At 38.2% G+C, this 20680-nt stretch overlaps 1 protein-coding gene across 10 annotated transcripts in view; it reads right to left on the reverse strand.

Annotated features, from left to right (window-relative positions):
- UVRAG (UV radiation resistance associated) overlaps positions 1 to 20680 on the reverse strand; it is a 277758-nt gene that overhangs the window by 48520 nt on the left and 208558 nt on the right. Inside the window, exon 14 of one of the 10 annotated variants that reach the window (XM_036324928.1) lies at positions 4865 to 4943. The exons of the other annotated variants lie outside the window; for them this stretch is intronic. Coding sequence (XP_036180821.1) covers positions 4866 to 4943 — 78 coding nt within the window. The 3' untranslated portion in view covers position 4865. Of the gene's footprint in view, positions 1 to 4864; positions 4944 to 20680 lie in introns of those variants that run through there. 10 annotated transcript variants of the gene reach the window in all.

Consider the following 20680-nt stretch of genomic DNA (forward strand, 5'->3'; position numbering starts at 1 on the left):
GGCTCCCTTACATGGACTCTATAACGCAGACGTCCAGAAAGACTTGCCATTCCTTACATAAGCCTCGCACTTTGGTTCTCTGACACAGCTATGCCTCTGGCCTGCTTTTCCTTCAGTCTGGAAGATCTCTCCTCTCCTTTCCTTTTCTGGCTTTCTCTATTAAAATATTACACTGAAAGCGTTCCCTGATTGAACTGTAAGGAAAATAATAGATAGCACTCACTGATCGGCTTCGATATGCCAAGCTCTTTGCCAGGTTCTTTAATCCTGTATCTTATTCAAAGTTTATAAACGCTCAAAGTATTATTATCTTTGCCACACAGATGAAGAAATAGGTTCAGAGTGTTAAGTGATTTCTAAAGGTTACACAACTAATACAACAGAGCTCTGGTCTATCTGAGTGCAAGTCCATGAATAGCAAATGCTGCTGCTCCCGAGACACTTGACCTGCTTTACAGCACGTTTACTACGATAAACACCAGAGAGACATACCAACCTTCCCACCTCCTCCCTCCTCCCCTCACAAACAGCCTGACTGTCTCGGAAGGCAATACATTCTTCATCAATTCATTTTAAAAGAAGCACAATGACCATCTATTAGGAATACTGTAGGAAGTGTTAGAAATTAGAGCCGTCTCTGATCTATAAATTTTGGGACTCTTTGGCCTTCAATTGTTGAGCAGGAAATGACAAATATGCAGAAAAGCCCGACTGGTTTGGGGACTGCCACCGGTTGCATTTGGACCTCCTTCTTCTACTGTTGCAAATGCAATAAAATCAGGCTGAGTTTGGTTAAAATAAAGAGAATATTTTAAAGTCCACTGTTTTCTTATACATTTAAAAAACCTTCCTACATTTAAAAACTTCTTTTGGGGACATGTGGGTTTGGGTGGCAGGTTGAATGTGTACATTTACTTCTGTAATCCTGAAACTCCAATGACGTGTCAGTGATGGGATTTTCTACCTTCATGTTTCCATTGTTTTTAATGAGAAGACGGTAATGTCTTAAATTGTTGTTCCATATGCTTTGTGCTTATACATAAATAAAATGAAGACAGAAAATAAGAGATGATACAACAACAACAATATTTTAGAATATGAAAAGTAAACGGACAAGTGATCACTAACTTAGCAGACTTAAAAAAGTTGAGTTCTAAGCCAGAAGACAGGAGTTAAGAGCCAATCTGAGCTATCCTTCAATTACTTCATCAAGGCTGACGAACTGGTAACTTCATGCACTTATTTTTTTAAGAAAAAAAAATATTTTTATTCATTTCAGATAGGAAAGGGGAGGGAGAGAGAGAGAGAAACATCAATGATGGCAGAGAATCACTGATCGGCTGCTTCCTGCACACCCCACACCGAGGATCGAGCTCTCAACCCAGGCATATATCCTGACCAGGAGTCGAACTGTGACCTCCTAGTTCATAGGTCAATACTCAACCACTGAACCACACTGGCTGAGCCTTCATGCACTTCTTGAAGTGGCAATAAAGTTGGGTTAAGAAAAGGCAGACGATTTGAAATCTATAAGACAATTCTATATATCCCCTCCCAACGTCAAAGAATCAGGCAACAGCTCCTCTCACATCCTGGTACATATATTAGAATTTTACTCTGGAGAGGTGAATATCCGCACAGTTAAGGGCAAAGGCAATGTACTGAAAATAGGTGATTAAGTAAACGTATGCATATTAAATGCTGAGATCTCCAGTGTTCTTCCCCTACTCCACTTCCAGAATACAGGCAGATAACGAAAAGATCCTTCAAGCACAAGAAAGACCTAAGCAGAATGACACTAGGTGTTCCCTAACGAAAAGAGCCCATCCAAAGTACCCTACAGTGAACCGCACAATTGACAGCCTCTATCCACACACTAAGAGCTCCTAATGCTTCCTAGTCCTCACCTCTTAAAAATAAATATGCAATCAAGTATCACCAAACTTCCAAGACTAGTGCAAATGACATATCAAGATCAAAGCAAAAACAATAAAAAATTTTTAAGTCACTAATATGCTCAGAGAAAAGATACTATACACGTAAAACAACAGATGCTATTCAGAGAAAAAGAGCTCTTAGGAATTTAAAATATGAAAGAAATATATAAAAATCAAAATTAAAGGGCAAGGAGACAAAGTTAAGGGAGGTAGAACAAAACAGACAGAGAGGAAAAAAGAAGAGAAGAGATAAGAACATTTGAAAGTGCAGGAAATCAAACATTTACATAACAGGAGTCCAGAAAAAGAGATAAGAGGAAATAATCAATGAAATAATTCAGAAAAATAAAATCCCTGAACTTTATTATCTTACTTTTCAGACTGAAAGGATCCACTGAGTACCAAGCACAATAGATAAAAATAAACCCATACAAATGACCATTAGTCTGTAATTTCAAAAACACTAGGGACAAAAGGAGTTCTTATAGATTTCCAGAAGTAAAACAAAACAAAGCAAGCAAAATAAGCAAATAAATAAAAGGTGGGCATCAAATATTTTTAGGTTTCTCAAAAGTTACATTGGACACTAAAACATAATTGAGCAATGACTTCCAAAATTCTTAAAGAAAATTATTTCCAGCCTAAAATTCCATATCCAGCCAAAGAAAAATGTAAATATTTTCAGATTTACAAAGTCATTGAAATTTACTCCATATACCCTCTCCTAGGAAGCTACAAGATGTGTTCCAACAAGAAAGTAAACTGAGAAAGAGGAAGACTTGGGATCCATCCAGGAAACTGATTTCAACACATGTGATGCGAATCCCTGGGATTATGATAAAAGCAGAGAGCAATCAGACAGATTGGAGCAGGTCAGAAGGCTCCAGGACAGGTTTCTTCGAAAGATGAAATTGAACACCTAACATGTAAACTGAATGTATCTCTGACATAGCTGAACATCTTAAAAGATTTACGTAACTGGTAGAGTTTGGGTGGAACTAGTTATAAAAACACTGAAAACTAACCAAGTACAAAAATAAGAGAATCATAAACTCCAAAGAACACAAAATCCATTAGGCAGGAAAAAAGTAATCATAGTATACCGCATGGCTTATCTAAGTGGGATATGCATAGATGTAGTAATTTAAAGGCTAACCTATATTGTTAGGTTATATACAGGTTACCAATAACCTATATTGGTAGAATGGAGGAACAGAAAGGGAATATGAATGTAGTAAAGAGGTGGTAAAAGGGAGTTAAATTCTCATCTTCTACTGAAGGAATTGGTGATAATCCTAAAACAAAACCCAGCCCTAGATAGTGGCTCAGTTGGTTGGAGTATCATCTCATACACCAAAAGGTAGTGGGTTCAATTTCTGGTTGGGGCACATACCTAGGTTGCAGGTTCTATCTCTGGTCAGGGAGCGTAAAGGAGACAACCAATCAATGTTTCAATGTCACATCGATGTTTCTCTTTCTCTCTCTCTCTCTCTCTCTCTCTCTCTCTCTCTCTCTCTCTCTCTCAATCAATAAAAACATATCCTTGGGTGAGGACTGAAAAAACACACCCAATTGGTAGCAATATTATCAGTTTATTTAGTGATCTGGAGGCAAATACTAAGATAATCTGTTTAAATTGCTGAAATGTTTGCCTTTGGAGAACAAGGAGAATATTATTTATCATAATAAGCCTTAAGGAACTACTTGACTCTTTAAACAGTATATATAATTTTAATAAAACAAACAAACAAAAAGGTGTATTGGCTGGTGTTGCTAGATGGTTAGAGCATCAGCCCATGCACCAAAGGGCTACAGGTTCAAGTCCTCATCAAGGACATGTACCTGGGTTGCAAGTTCAATCCTTGGCCCTGGTCAGGGCACGTGTGGAAGGCAACCAATTGATATGTCTCTCTCATATTGATGTTTCTCTCTCACTCTCTCCCTCCCTTCCACTCTCCCTAAAAATAAGTGGGAAAAATATCCTCTAGTGAGGGTAAATAAATAAATAAAATAAATAAATGGTGTTAATAGGCCAGAGCTCTAGGGTTAAGTTATCTTAAGACATAACCTCTTCCCCTCCATTTTTGGATCTTCAAATGGCATCATGTCATGCATCTTCGTTGAATTGGTAACAATCTCTTTTATACTGACATTATAAATACACTAATTTAGTTACAAAGCCAGTAATTTACTACTGCATCTGAAATAATTAAAATTGTCAGTGAAAGACAAAGTATTAGAAAATGGCAATAATACTTTGAAATCATTTGCCAGCTCTCTGTTGACTAGAAGAAGAAAGGCACTCAAGATCTTATAACATCTTATTACCAAAGGCATATATCTTGGGGAAAATGCTCACTTACTGTGTGAAATCTCAGTCCACTTCTCAAAGCCCTGCATTATCTTCCTAGACCCATGCACAGCCAAACACATTTACAAGGGAAGATAGTAATTTCATCTGATACAAATGTACACTCCCCCTCTCCTTTCAAACAGCAGGCTATTCCTTCCAGTGTTTTATTCTTGTCCTTAGTCCAAATATGAAGGTCACTGATCTAGTCCATCCTCCATGCACAAACCTTTTCTGAGTCCATTTTATGTGCTAAGCAGTGTATTAAGATGAAGAAATGAGGAAGCTTCCATCTCTGGCCCTTAAAGAGCTTATTTGTCTAGTAGGAGAGACATGTACACACAACAAATAATAACAGAAGTTTAAGAATATTGACATATTTGATTGTTTTTTAACTGAACTTTTCAGTAGGGAGAACAGAAGATGAATAATAACTTTGTTCAGGAGGGTAAAGATAGACTTCATAGAAGAGAAGATGGCCTGGCTGGATAGTGGAGAACAAACAGGAGTTTAGATATCGATAACAGGGATGATTTCAGGCAAAGGGAGTATAAAAGCAAAAGCAGGTGGGCCTCACCTCAGTGAAGTAGTTCAGCTTTCCTGGCATAAAGGGCCAGTGGCAGGGGTTTTGGGGTTAATGGCAGCAGGAGGTGAGGCTGAAAGGGAGGAAGAAGATAGATCATGTGAAGCCTTTACCATGCTAGTTTTTCTTTTTCTTGAGGGGGAAGGGTTGTGGGAAGACAGCCTATGGAAAACTAACATAAAAGTTTTAAGCAGGGTTTGACATGAAGAGATTTGCAAGGTTCCCCCCACCCTTGTTTTTGCTCATTATAAGAGTACTTACTTGAATGCCAAGTATTTGAGCAGAGACTCTATCTTGGAGGCAATGAAGAATCTTAACAAATATCAGCCAATGGAAAACCACAAGGACAGTATAATGGTGTGGCCAATGCTATTGCTGGCCTATAAATTTTTACAAATACCAAGTAATATCAGGGTTCACAGGGTAGTTCTGGACTGAACCAGTCTCACTGTAGTGACCCTGGATAAGTTACTAACCCTCTTTACTCAGTCCTAAAACGGGAATAGGAAAGAATTTATTCTGGCTACCTTAAGGAATGTTGTAAGGATCAAATAAAATAATGTACATAAAAATCTTTTGGCACCTCATATTAGGACTCCCTTCTCCCCCCACCCCCTGGAAACCACCACACTGTTTGTGTTCCTAAGTTTCAGTTTTATATCCCACATATGAGTGAAATCGTATGGTTCTTAGCTTTTTTTGACTGACTTATTTCACTTAGCATAATGTTCTCAAGGTTCATCTATGTTGTTGTAAATGACGCTATTTCATCTTTTCTTATGGCTGAGTAGTATTCCATTGTGTATGTGTACCACCTCTTCTTTATCCAGTCCTCTATCGCAGGACACTTTGGTTGTTTCCATGTCTAGGCCACCGTGAATAATGCTGGACTTTGGGTGGTGGACACATGGTGCTATATACAGATTTTGTAACTTAGAAATCCACACATGAAACCTATATGTTCATGTTGACCAATGTCACACCAATAAAATTTAATATAAAAAAGCTTTTGATAAAGTATCTTGACCCTTCATTTATAAACTGTATGACTTTGGGCAAGCTGTTTAATTTTTCTGAGCTTCCAAAGTCCTCATTTGTAAAGTGGGGATAATTCCATCTATCTGACAGGGTGCTATGTCTGGCGAACAATATTTGTGATAGTATCTTAGTCATTTACATTGGCTTATGGAACATCAACTGGTCAATCATGCAGTTAATAAGTATTCACAGAGGACATGAAGTGTACAGAGTTCTGATTAGTCAGAACTCATAGGAAAAACAAGCAACATTAGATCAAAGTTTAAGACTACTATATACTGCTCATGATCAGGTCAATGTAAGAAAACAGCAGCCAGTATCTATAAGCTTAAAGATTTCTCCAGAATCTCATGTAGGAATTAACCAAGAATATGCTTAACTTTCTCACTGGCATTCCTACATACCCGTACACATTCACAAACATGTGTGTGTGTGTGCATTGTATGTGTGCGTGAAGAAACACGAGGACTCACTAAGGAAAAATAAATCTCTCACACTTGAAAATTAAGGAACTGCATAGGCAGCAAATCTCTGAGTGAGGGTGATGCAGTGGATTATACAAGCCAATAATTTATGTTAAGGTTCCACAAAATGTTAGACACTAGGAAAGGAACCAAAATAAGTCAAATTACATCAATAAAAAGGTATGACTAGCTGTGGTGCTTGGACTGGGATGCTATTTCTTGCTATAAACACAAATGGCTAGAATTTGGATGGCTAACTAAACAGTGCAATAATAAAAACAAAGCATGTTATAATAGCTGCTGCTAGATCCACAACCTTGGGGATCAATGAAATAATGCCTGCTGCCATATATATACAATCTCGTGGGTTTTATTTTTGAGGGAAAAATAAGTTCAGATCATTTCTACACTAGCAATTTGTCTGCCTAGATTTTGTTAAGTCTGGTATGGTTACGATAAAATATAATCCTTCATATTAAATCACTTATGACCTTGGTAAAGTATTACTTTATATTAACTGACTCCTGGGATGCTTTAATTTTATGAAACATGCACTTTAGTTTTTAAACGTATGAAAGCAAAGCTAGATATTCCTAGTCTACTACATCATGTTAACAAGCCAGCCAGGTCTGGGAATACATAGGAAAATATACACCAAATCTCCATCTAATTAGTTTCAAATAGGAAAGGATACTCACAATTAAAAACAATATATAACCTACATTTTAAATTCTTAAAACACACAAGACACAGGTCTGATTGGCTCCCTGGATTTGTTTCTCCCTGCCCCAGGTTATTCCATGGGGAAAGGTTGTCAAACAAAGTACAAAACTGTGGGAAAATCCAACACCCACCTTAGGGCAGAAGTCAGCAGCTTCACAGATGTATGATGACAAGCATTTCTGGCATGCATGGTGAAAGGAACGAAAGATTCTAGCCCATGGATTAAGCTGAGACATCCACAGTTCAAAAATATGTCATATAGTCCCATTAAGCTCATATTTTAAATTACAAATACATAACTAGGAGATAAGTCACCTGTGTATCACTTATTTAAATGAGATTACTTTCCTCTTAGACAGTCTCCTATCTGCTTACTGAGGGAGGGGGACTTTGAATATTCTGGACAATGAGGGAAAGTGGGTTTTGGTGGGGCTCAGGAAGGTGTAAAAGAGTAGCATGAGAGCACCAGGCACCAGCAGCCACGTGGTATCTGGCAGATTGCAGGAGCTCAATAAAAATATGCAGATAATAAATTGGGAAAAGGAAATAAAGGACCTGGACAAATGACAAACCTGCCTGCTTTGATATTTGATCACAGGCACTGAAGCTGACAAATGCTAAAGGCGCCATTGACTTCCACTGACATAAGTAACAGGATTCGCCAACGCCCTGCTTAGAGTGGTTTCTTCTGCAGCAGAGAAGCAGAAAGACATCTGATAGAGCCCCACATACAGTGAAAAAGAAAATCCCGTTTTCAAAAGGATCTTCTATATTTTGTTTTTGACCAAACTCTAATGCTATTCAAAGTACCAGTATGCAACAAATAAGAAGCTTGTGCCAGACACAAATCAATGCACTCCTTCCTTCACTGAGAATGTCTTGATAAGAAAAAGAATTGCATGTGAACTAAGCAGTGTTACAACAGTTGATTCACATTGGTATGAGTTCCTCATCTTGCAGTGGACTGACAGCAAGCAGCTCTGTAGACTACACACGGCCTGCTGATCTATGGGCCACATTTTGAGCAGCACTGCTATAGACAACCTCAGCACAATTTATACCTGAATTTTCTAAGGAAAGTCGGTAAGAAAATAATCACATGCTGGTAGAAGGGGGGGGCATCAAGAAACTAACATTTATTAAGTATTATTATTGCTCCAGGTTTTTACATATACTATTTTATTTAATCTTTCTAATAACTCTGTGTTGGCAGTATTACCCTTCTGAATTCAGGTTCAGAGAGGTGCTAAACTCATTTTAAGTCATGCATCTGGTATAGAAGCCATGCAATGCACCCCTTAGATCTCTTGTAACAGGAAGTATAACTGACTGATGGTTTCAGCTACTGCACCTCTGGGTCCTCACTGCATTCATGCCATTCTTCCTGCAGGCTGCTCCCAGCCAATGACAGTGCACAGCAGTGGTGCTAAGGCAGGCCCATCTGGGTGGGGCATGGGACTCCGCCAAAGGGCGACTTTGGCTGGAGGACTTCCCATCAACCTGGATGAACCTTTCTTGGAACTGAGTTGCACTCCAAGACTTTTCCTACTCTCTCCTTCTCCCTCCCCTCTCTCCTTCTACAACTATCATACAGTGTACATGCATTACAGTCTGAAGGCTCTTCGCACCTTCAGCTCCCTCCTCCAATAAGTCTCTTGTACATCTAATCCCCTCTTGAAGTCTGCTTCTTGTTGAATCCAAACTAATGCGGCTAATCAACGTGGGTACTGATAATGGAACCATAAGAGCATTTGGGGGGGAAGAGAACGTCAGTACAGAATTAACTACAGTGAGTCTAAATCATTACATTTTACTTACAGTAAAGGAAGTATGATACAAGGAACACGTTAAAGAGGCGCCACTGCCTAACCTTCTCTTTGCACCTGGGATAACACACTAAGAGTGAGGACCAAGGTGGAAAGTAATGATGTTGATAGTGAGACTGACAGAAGTGTGTATGCTGGCAGATTTGCAAAACTACCACTTCCTGGTATCGTTAACTTCATATTAAGTCACTTATGACTTTGGTTAAGTATCACTTTATATTAACTGACTCTTGAGAGGCTTTAATTGTATGAAACATGCACTTTTTACTGTTGCAAAAGCAATAATAGCAAAAAGCCAAAGCAAAACAAAAGGGAACCATGCTGCCATGGTGCTGTCATAACCCCAGTGGGCAGTAATTTATGGATTCCTCAAATGGAAAGTCACGTTAGCAACTCTGCCAAGTGTCTCACGTGGAGATGATAATGAATGGAATTGAGAGATATTTACTGAATATTCTGGTTAAGGTGATATGGTGGGGAATTCATCAGAATAATTAGATGTTATACATTTGTGAACTATTTGTCATATGAGGCAACTTCTTTTATATTCCCTTACCCCCCAGAGGTTAGGTTAGTATATTCAATGAATACTTTTTGGCTGGTATATTCTAAAGGTACACACAACTCTGTATATGTTCTGAATTTCAGATTAAAATTAGAAAACCAAGATAACTTATAAAGATAAAGTACAGGGAACTAGGATGATGTATTTTGTTTAGAAAAGGAGATTATATAAAAGTAAGATATTAATTAACTTTTAAAATAAATTATATTATGTATATTTTAATGGCCATATTTTAGGGAGAAAAAGAGAATAAAATGACAGCATAATAATGAATGTCTTTGCTTTTCAAATCTTTCATGTCTTACCAGAATGAAAGATCTTAGACCCCTGCTAAGAGCTTTGTATTCTCTTGGACTTTTAAATTCAGATATTAATAACTCCTTTAAGGAAATAAATAAAAAGCCCTGATGGAAGAAGTAAAGTGCATTAGTGTTCATGTTATCTCTCTCAAGTATGAATTTAATGGGTATCTTAATAAGGAGATATAAACTAATGTCACTGATTAGGAACTATATCTACTCACATCTGTTAGAAGCCTTTAACAGGGTTTGATGGTGATGTCTGAATGGAATTACTATAAAGCAAATGATGAATTAGTGCTGGGGCAAAGGGACACATAAATGTGCCTCAGAGATGAAACAATTATGTTTTATATCACAGGTTAAAGGTCAACTCAAAAGACAGCGCAGTGAGTCCTTAAGCAGGGCTAACCAATTTGGCTAAGCCCACTGCTTGGAACTTGCTGAAGCTAAGCTGTTTTGATAGCTGGGCCACAGGCTTCCTTGGCTATACTAACCCAAAAGTAACATTTACGTGTTTTAAGTCTCTTTTAATCTCCTAAATACCATGAAGTGATGCTTATCAGATTTTAAGACACAGGCTGCATTCCGCTAAGATGATTTCATTCTCAGGGGACATCATCATTATGAAGGCTTATTAAAAGGAGGTGAAGGTTCACAAGCCTTTATGAAGAATCCGACGTGACATTACAAACTAAATCTAAAAAACCGTTTTTGTGGGCTTGTCTATACAAAGTAATTTCCTTTTCTAGGTTAGTTTAGCGATCAGAGTTTCTCAAACTTTGGATAAAGTGACCACCACAGTTAGTGTGTCAAAAATACAGACATCATTTCTCTTCTAATTAGGTTCAATTTCAACACTCAGTGTAAGGGCTTGACCTGCAAGTGGTAAATGCCCAAATACCCACAAACTCACTTACTTCTAGACATTTGAGAAATCGTTTATTCTTTTAGACATGCTTTCAGAAAATATATCTATCCAAAACTCAGTCCATTCATTTATTCATAGCTTATTTTTATATTACATGTACTTAAAATGGTACCAAAATTTGTTTTAAAAAATATTTAAAAAATACTCCATACAGATTTGTTTCAGTGATTTATTTAAATTCCTCCTCCACCAAGGAGTTATTTAATTACCCTAAGACTCATTTTACAAATGAGCCCAACAATAAAAACCTGAGAGGGTTATTGTGAAGATCAAGGATAAAAAATAAAAAGGGGTTTTGCATGTAAATAATCAATACAAGCAGACATTCATTATTTGTGAAGCTAAGATAAATGAATTTCCAAGTGCTCTAGTTCAAAATTCCTTTTCTTCTGGTATATGACAATGAAATACCAAGTCCTTAGTAATGACAAATATTTCTCAGAAACTACAAGAATTCAATGAAATAGTGTCACACATACTTTTTAAAAAATTGTTGTTCTCCTATAATTTTTATTTTTATTGATTTCAGAGAGGAAGGAAGAGGGAGAGAGAGATAGCAATATCAATGAGGAGAGAGAATCATTGATTGGCACCTTCCTGCATGCCATGCCCCACACTGGGGATTGAGCCCATAACCCGGGCATGTGTTCTGATCAGGAATTGAACCGTGACCTCCTGGTTCATAGGTTGATGCTCAACCACTGAGCCACACCAGCCAGGCTCTCCTCTAATTTTTAATGTCAAGATATAGCATACATATAGGAAAATACTTAAAAACATATATGCATTGTTATTGTTATAAAGCAAACCCCTGTGTACCTACCACTCAGTAAGAAACCAAAATATTCCTGGTACCCCAAGAGCTCCCTCTGAACCCCCTTTCTCACTGTAACCCCTTCTCTCTCCTAAAGGTAGTCACTATCCTTGTTTTCTATTTTAGTTTCATTCCTAAAATATAGTTTAATCTTGCCCATTTTGGACTATACACAATAGAAGAACATTGTGGAGATCCTCCGTTGTTATGCTTCTTTTATTCAATGTTATTGTTTACGAAATTTGTCCTTATTATGGCATATAGCTATGATTTCATGGCTGCACAGTATTCCATTACATAATCATGGATTACTTATCATGATTAATGATAAACATATTGCTGACAGATTTCAAGCTGTTTCTAATCTTTGGTTATTATGAATAGTGTTGCCATAAACATTTTCATATGCATATCTTTAAGTTCCTGGATAGTGCCACACTGTTTTCTAAAATGATTTTTATCAATTTACACTTCTTTCACCTCTACTGTAAGAGTGAACAATTTATCATTCTTTAAATCATTAATGTGCTCGACAAGATGGGAAGGAATCATTGATTACTGCTGGAAAGGAAATAGGGCTTAGAAAGATTAAGAGACTTGCATAATGTCACAGTGAGCAAGAGGCAACCTTGAGTTAGAGAACCAAAGAGTCAGAGGCAACTCTGAAGCTAGAACACAATTTAGAGCTCTTTCTAAGACATTAACCCTCCTGCAAGGCAGTCTAAAAACAGTAAGATACAACTATCCTATATAAGAAAAGGCTAATATGCAAATCAACCAAACAGCAGAACAACCAGTCACTATGATGCACACAGACCACCAGAGGGCAGACGCTCAACGCAGGAGCTGCCCCCTGGTGGTCAGTGCGCTCCCAGAGGGGAGTGCTGCTCAGCCAGAACCCAGGCTCACAGCTGGCGAGTGCAGCGGTGGTGGCGGGAGCCTTTCCTGCCTCCGCCGCAGAGCTAAGGATATCCGACTGCTGGCTTAGGATTGCTCCCCCAGGGGAACAGGCCTAAGCCATCAGTCGGACATCCCCCGAGGGCTCCTGGACTGTAAGTGGGTGCAGGCCAGGCTGAGGGATGCCCCTGGGTGCATGAAATTTGTGCACTAGGCCCCCAGTTACCTATAAATGTGAACACAAGGGGGACAAAGATAGAAATGTTAAGAGTAGTTTAGAAAAAGTCTACAAGAACATTATGTTGTACAATAGAGATCTGTGAGCCCCATTATATAAATAAGAGCACTAAGGCCTAGAGAGAAATTTCTTATACAAAGTCACAGTTATCAAGTGGCAACATTGAACCAGGAATTGAATTCACGTCCATTTGTGCCTGTGCTCCTAACCACATTGTACGGCCCTAAAACCTATTCATGGTGGAAGGAGGGAGATTTTTATTTTGTTAATTTTATTCAGAACTAAAGAATATCAAAGGGGAACTACATACTATTCAGAAAAAATATATAGCTAGGCAACCTCTTTAACGTTGGAACCTTTACATCTGCTGGCATCCTATATAATAAAGCTTAATATGCTAAGTGTCCAACTGTTTGTTCAACCATTCAGACAGTCACTATGCCGTGCACTGACCACCAGGGGGCAGACACTCCGACCGGTAGGTTAGCTTGCTGCTGGGGTCCAGCCAATTGGGACTTGGCGAGACAGGCCGGACATGCTCTAGAGCCCTCCCGTGGTCCCTCCCTGATTGTGCACTGGTAGGGTCCCTTGGCCTGGCCTGCACCCTCTCACAATCCGGAACCCCTTGGGGTATGTCGGAGAGCTGGTTTCGGCCCGATTCCCATAGGCCAGGTCAGTGATTAAGAAATATGGTTTCTAGTCCCAAGTTCACCATGAAGCATTTGTACCATTTTGAGAATGTTAAGAAACCTCACTAGACCTCATATTTATTTGAAAAAAATTATTTTATATGCATACATAAATAAAAGTAGAAAGACTACCCCAAAATCCTACAACATGAACATATAATCATAATTTTGACATACATCTGGGTAGTATTTCTCCCCCCAATAAATAGTAAATGTTTGTTTGGTGCCTTTAACCTTTTTATTTTAATAACTGTAATCATATTTTGTATTCGACTCCAAATCCTCCTTTCTCCACAATAACAGATGTGTTTCTATGTTATTACATAACTTCATAAACATTTTAATGGCTATAGATGCTCCTCAGTTTATTTAACCTCCCCCTGGATAATAGCTATTTTCAGTTACAATAAAGCTCTTTTAACTGTTTTCAGAAAGTTAGAATTATTTTCTTCTGATAGAGTTCCTAAGAACTACTAAATTGAAGGTGAAAATTCTTATGAAATCTCCTTCAGAGAAGAAATTATGAGAATCACTTTTGAGCTTTTCGTGTGAAAGCACCACTATAAAGGAGTACATAAATGTATGTTGTTTTTATTATTTCATACTAATCCATATGCTTTGGATCATATTGACCCGTTATTTACCTGGTATGGTACTCTATAAATCTCTGCTTATTTTCTAGAAACCAAATCACTGACATAGCATCCTGTTTGCAAGTAGTATCTTAAACTCTTTTTGATGTTGTAGTAAGCAAAAATACTTGAAGGTCATGATTAAAAAAAAAAAAAAGAACAGACTGAAACATGAGTGGTAAAGTTAAGAAGCAAAGGTTTAAAGAATATGAGGACTGATATGGACCTCAGGGTACATGAAGCTCAACCACTTCATTCTTTAGATGAAAAACAGTAGGCCCAGTAGAAAGAAACCACCTGCCCAACGCATCAACTGGCAAGTTAAAAAAGATGGACTAAAACACCAAAATGTCTAATTGTTGATGCCATTCATGTTTGTTGGTTTTACTTTCTCTCCATTAAACATTTTTGGAGTCCATGGATGACAAAATTTCATTCCTTTCATCGTATCTAACCAAGTTATTTAAATGTAAAATGCTCATCTGAGTGTATAATCTATACATCTTTTAAACTGACACCTATACAAGTATCCACAAAGCTACTGTAAATATAGAACTACAATTTGGGTCTATCCAAATAACTGTGGGCTGGTTAGAGAGAATAACTGTCTTTTCTCTCTTTTTAAAAAGGATGAATTAGCAAGACACAGTATCATTAAAAGTTACAAAATCTAGAATTTCAAATCAACTGTGCTATCCTCTATTAAAAACTAGAGACCCTGGTCATTGTCTCCTCATCAGGGAGGCAGCGTCCCACCGAGACCCAGCTATTATTCTCTTGTCTGTCTTTCCTTAATCCTTTCAACTCACCCCCCCCCCCCCCCAACTCGGGATCACCCTTGGTCGTGCTGGCGTGGCACACGTGGTGCTCAACCAGGGACTGAGTTCTGGGACCAGGACCTGAGTTTGGGCCGTAACAAGTGGCGCCAGAGCAGGCCCCTTTGGCCATAACAAGTGGCATCAGAACAGGCCTGAGTGCGGGGGGATTTAAAAAGTGGTCAGGTGAAAGGAGGCTCCAAGGCGCGCGCAGAGTAAGCTTAAAAAGCAAAAGTAAGAAAATAAGTTAAGCTTAAAAAGCAAAAGTAAGAAGGCCAAAAACAAAAATAAGGTAGGGAGCCGAAGTGTGGTAAAATTAGCTCGGTGTAAAACATGGGAATAATGCTTAATTGAAGCATTTTTAAAGTATAAGCGGTAAGAAATAAGCAGAAATAAGCGGTAGAAATAAAAAATAAGCGGTAGAAATAGAAAATAAGCGGTAGAAAGCAAAAAAAACCAACCAAACAAACAAAAAAACTAGAGACCCTGCGTTTGGAATTAGAACACCTAGGTTCAAGTTTTGGCTCTACCACTTAGGGTCTGTGTGACCTTGAGGGTGTGCACTTAACTTCTTAAAAGCTTAGTTTCCCTATTAGCAAGAGGACAGCAGTAATTCTATACTTCACAGGTTTTGGGAGATTATAAGGAAAAGTGACCTGGGACCTGCCCAATGCTAGGCTATAAACATTATTAGTATCTGTGTAACTATATAATATGTAATGAAAAAGAGATAAAAGTTTTATACTCAAAGCCCAATCTACCATGCTTAATTCAGGTGACTCAAAGCCTGACTCAGTTTTTGTTTTCATAAAGATGAACAGAATAAGAGATTTGTAAATTTTGTATTAATACCTTGAATATATAACACCATATTTTTTTATGCAGTCCTAAAATGGCCTCACTGTATTCCCTATGAGTTGAAAATAGTAAAACAAAGAATACTTCTAAATTTGGGGGATATGATCTAGGAACAATATTCCACCTGATTAAAAATGAAATGTCCCAGAAAAGAGTAGTATGTCACAGCCTATAAACGCAGATGAGGTGACAGTGAGAGTAGGATTTTATTGCCCAGAAACATAAATAAGTCATGTCATCAAGAGGCCCAGGGGAGAGACCCTGACTGATCCCAGTGTGTAAGTCACCTCTGAGCTTTGCTCCCACTGGTACCTCTGCCAAGGATTCTGTACCTTCCCCTCCTCTGGGAGCAAACCATGATGCTTTAGAGGCCCAGCTTGCACACTTCCTTTAGGAACACTTCCCAAAGACGTTTTCACATATCTGATGATTAGCTCACCCTACACTGTAATGCCACCCTGGCTAGAAGATTAGCTACCATGGTTAGGAACCAAGTCCTATTCATCCTTGTCTCCCCAGTGCCCAGCCCAGCACCTGACATACAGACAGTGATCAATCAGGAGGAAAAGAAACATCAAGAGAGTAAACAGAAAGGCATGCCAGTCATAGGATTTAGATGAAAGAAAAGAAACATTTTATAGCAAATGAACAGTGCCAAGCAGAGGGAAAGAGTGAATAAATGAGCCAGGCAGTGGGAGATGGGAGTTTAGAAACTTCTTCCAAAAGCTGTCTTTAGTCCAGCCTTTGCTCTACTGCCATGGCTGCTTTTACACAGCAAGAAAACTGACAATCCTGGAGAGGATGGGGGAAGAAAGGAGGTGAAAACAGAGAAATAAAGACTGACACCAGACCACCACTTAAGCAAATTGTTCACACTTCATTGCAAAACTCATGCATTATTTCCTTAGATCTTATATCATTTTGTGGATTCTATAGTCTATTTATTTTTGTAAAAGGTATAAAAGTGTATTGATTATTCATAAAAGAACTTGAAACAGCAAATAAATATATGAACTGCTCACTAAAAATCAAAGAGCTATAAATAAAAACTTGGAGATGTTATGTTTCTTCTCTCATATATAAAAGGTTAGCAACACACACACAAAAGAAAAATAAACACAAAATAAAAGGTTATTAACACACAATATTGGCAAGAAAGTAGAGAAAAAGATGTGTCAACTTTAAAATTTGATACAACTATAATCAAGAATATGAAACTACCTTCACAATATAGTTAAATAAGAAAGGTAGCATAGTATGAAAACATTTACATAGAACTAGAGGCTCGATGCACAAAAATCTGTGCACTGGCGGGGGAGGGGGGGTGGGGGGTGTCCCTCAACCCCACTTGTGCCCTTTCACAGTCTGGGACCCCTCGGGAGCTAACCACCTGCTGGCTTAGGCCTGCTCCCTGGGTGGCAGATGGCAGGCCCAATCCCTCGATGCCTGCCCCACCTCCCCGGGTCACGCACAGGGCAGGGCCGATCTGGGGGTGGGGTGCCGCCCCGGGTTGGGTCGCACATGGGATGCCCGGATGGAGGCCAGGTGGGCTGGCCGATCGCTGCTACATTGCCCGGCCGCCCTGGGTCAGGTTGCACAAGGACGCCCACTGCCCCGGGTCACAGATAGCAGGCCTGGATGGCGGCAGGGTAGGTGGGATGGCACTGTCCCGCCCCACCGCCCCGGGTCGCAAATAGCAGACCCAGATGGTGGCGGGGCAGGCAGGACGGTGCTGTCCCACCCTGCCTGCCGTATGCAAATTAGCCACCATCTTTGTTGGCAGTTAATTTGCATATCATGCTGATTAGCCGATGGGAGGTGTAGCAAAGGTACGGTCAATTACCATGTTTGTCTATTGTTAGATAGGATTTTATCTATTTAACTTATAGATATTAACCAAAATATTACAATGGTTATCTCTGAGTAGTGGAAACTCTAGAGGTTTTAATATTTTTCATTAATACATTTCTATATTTAAAACAAATTTATACTGTAATTGGATCATTTATATGGTAAAAAAGTTATTCCTATTTTGAAAAAAAAAGAAATATTATCTTAACTAGAAATTAAAGGCTGATAGTGATTTTAAGTGTCTGAATAGTTTCCTTCCTATACATGGTACTCTCACTGATACAGCTAAAAAGGCAACTTTCTCCCCTTCTTTACTTATTCTTAACTTACATTTAAGTTGTAATTTACTTCCGCACCTCTTCAACTCATTCTATATTTGTGGAATATGGTCTTTCTTTCTTTCTTTTCTTTTTTTTTTTTACTCCTCACTTGAGGATTTGTTTTTGGTTTATTTTAAATTTATTTGGGGAGGGGGGGAAGAGGGGCAGAGAGGGAGAGAGGGAGGGAAGGAGGGAGGGAGGGAGGGATAGAGAGAGCGAGAGCGAGAAGCATTGATGTGAAAGGGAAACTTCGAATGGTTGGCTCCTGTATGTGCCCCGATCAGGGCTCAAACCTGCAACCTAGATATGTGCCCTGACCAGGAATCGAACTCACAACCTTTTGGTGTATGGGACAATGCTACACTGAACAGAGCCACCTGGCCAGGATGGAATATGGTATTTCTTTATAACAATAATTATACTGCACTTTGCATTTATTTAGAAAAAACTTACTTAGCACAGACTGTGTTCCAGGCACTATTCTAAGTGCTTTACATATATTATTTAATCCTCATAGAGATAAGAATTATACCTATAATAATAAGTATTATTATTATTATCCTCATTTTACAGATGAGGACACTGAGGTACAGAGAGATTAAGTAACTTACCCAAAATCATATACATAATCTAAAGCAGGGGTGGGCAAACTTTTTGACTCGAGGGCCACAGTGGGTTCTTAAACTGGACCGGAGGGCCGGAACAAAAGCATGGATGGAGTGTTTGTGTGAACTAATATAAATTCAAAGTAAACATCATTACATAAAAGGGTACGGTCTTTTTTTTTTTTTTAGTTTTATTCATTTCAAACGGGCTGGAGTTTGCCCACGGCTGATCTAAAGTGATAGAACTGAACCCTTGTAGTCTAGGTGCATAGCACTTATTCTTAAACACTCAGTTATGCTGAATTTATTTTAGCTCATTTTATTCTAGGATTTTGGCTTTTACTTGATAAATTTACATTAACTGGGGTACTAATTTTATTTTCCCTGGCAACCCAAGTCTGCACATCTTTAATTGTTTTTCTCTAATAGGTACCAAAATTTACATATAACACTTTTTTGAACTTTATGCTCTTAAGTAGATTAAGCCTAAGCTATGACAGTCACTTTGATGCCAACTAAAATGAAACAAAATTCATTTTTCATATATATATATTATTTCTCCTAATTCATTTCATGAGCTTAACCATAAAAATATAGTGAGAATTTATAGTAGACCTTCTCTAAACTAAGCACTGTGTATTTTGTTTCAGTTGAGGTGCATTCTTTTAAATAATTTTCTCCCACATGGCAGTGCTTCGGAAAAGGCTAACATCATTACTGAATAAACAGCTTATTTCTTTAGTTGAAGAAAATTATATGCCAGCTTAAAATATTAAAATGTGCAAAGTAAAAAGGCTGAAGTGAACCTTTGAAAACAACTAGGATAAATGAAAAGACAGAAGTTATCAAATATTCTAAACCAAATAAGGTGCCAAATTCATATTTAGCTCTAAGCCACAGATAAAAGGGAACCAGCAAGTATGGGCCCCTGAACTTAAGAGTCAAAGATTATGCCCTAGTTTGGCTCAGTGGATAGAGTATTGGCCTGCGAACTCAAGGGTCCCAGGTTCGATTCCGGTCAAGGGCGTGTACCTTGGTTGCAGGCACATCCCCAGTGAGGGGTGTGCAGGAGGCAGCTGATCGGTGTTTCTCTCTCATATATGTTTCTAACTCTCTATCCCTCTCTCTTCCTCTCTGTAAAAAATCAATAAAATATATTTTAAAAAAAGAGCTGGGAAGATTAGGATCTGAATTTCCTTGCTCACTCTAGAGATTCAGTTTATCTAAATGTAAAATGGAGATAATAATAGAAAGACTAAAGGATAAAAGGATATGAACCTAAAATAAGCTATATAAATGTAAGTTACAATTGTTTTTTTGTTTTTTTTAAAAAATATATTTTATTGATTTTTTACAGAGAGGAAGGGAGAGAGATAGAGAGTCAGAAACATCGATGAGAGAGAAACATCGATCAGTTGCCTCCTGCACATCTCCTACTGGGGATATGCCCGCAACCCAGGTACATGCCCTTGACCGGAATCGAACCTGGGACCTTTCAGTCCGCAGGCCGACGCTCTATCCACTGAGCCAAACCGGTTTTCGGCAAGTTACAATTGTTTTATTTTTCATTTGGGAAGATATTTTTGGCATTGAATTTCTATTTTCAATTTAAAGTGGGGGAAATGTCCAAATGAGGTATAAACACATTGTTTTATCTTGTCAATTTATTGCTCTCAGCATTTGAAGAGTACAGTGGTCACAGCTAATATGTCATTAAAAATGTCTAAGAAACTGGTTAGTAGCTGACATTGTTCTTAAAAAATTTAATAATGAACACAACAAATTACTTGCAACTTCAAGAAGTAATATTATCCCTTTAAATACAGAATGCAACTTTTGGAAACAACTATGTGCATTAATTTTCTACCTCAGTTAAAGCCTTAAATAGACATAATATACATTTAAAGAAATATTTAAATACACACATATCTAAATAGAAATAGCTTAATTAACCATCAACCTTAAGGAGGAAAGAATAATCTCCTGGCTAGCTCACTCCCATTCTTTCTTTTAATAAATATGTATCAAATAGTCAAAACATGTCCAGGGAGTTCGCACAGACCACATTTAGGTCCAATTATAAAAACTGGGAGCTGTGTGGTGTTGGGACCAATGATGGCACATGTGAATGGTGAGATTATGGACTATTTAAAAAATTCTGTTCTTCTATCTTCTTTTGTACTTTTAAAATTTTCTACAATTGACATATATTATTATTATTGTTTTTAGAAAGTATTTTTTAAAT

The sequence above is a fragment of the Myotis myotis genome, unplaced genomic scaffold (genome assembly GCF_014108235.1).
Source record: "Myotis myotis isolate mMyoMyo1 unplaced genomic scaffold, mMyoMyo1.p scaffold_m19_p_10, whole genome shotgun sequence".
NCBI classification, from domain to species: domain Eukaryota; kingdom Metazoa; phylum Chordata; class Mammalia; order Chiroptera; family Vespertilionidae; genus Myotis; species Myotis myotis.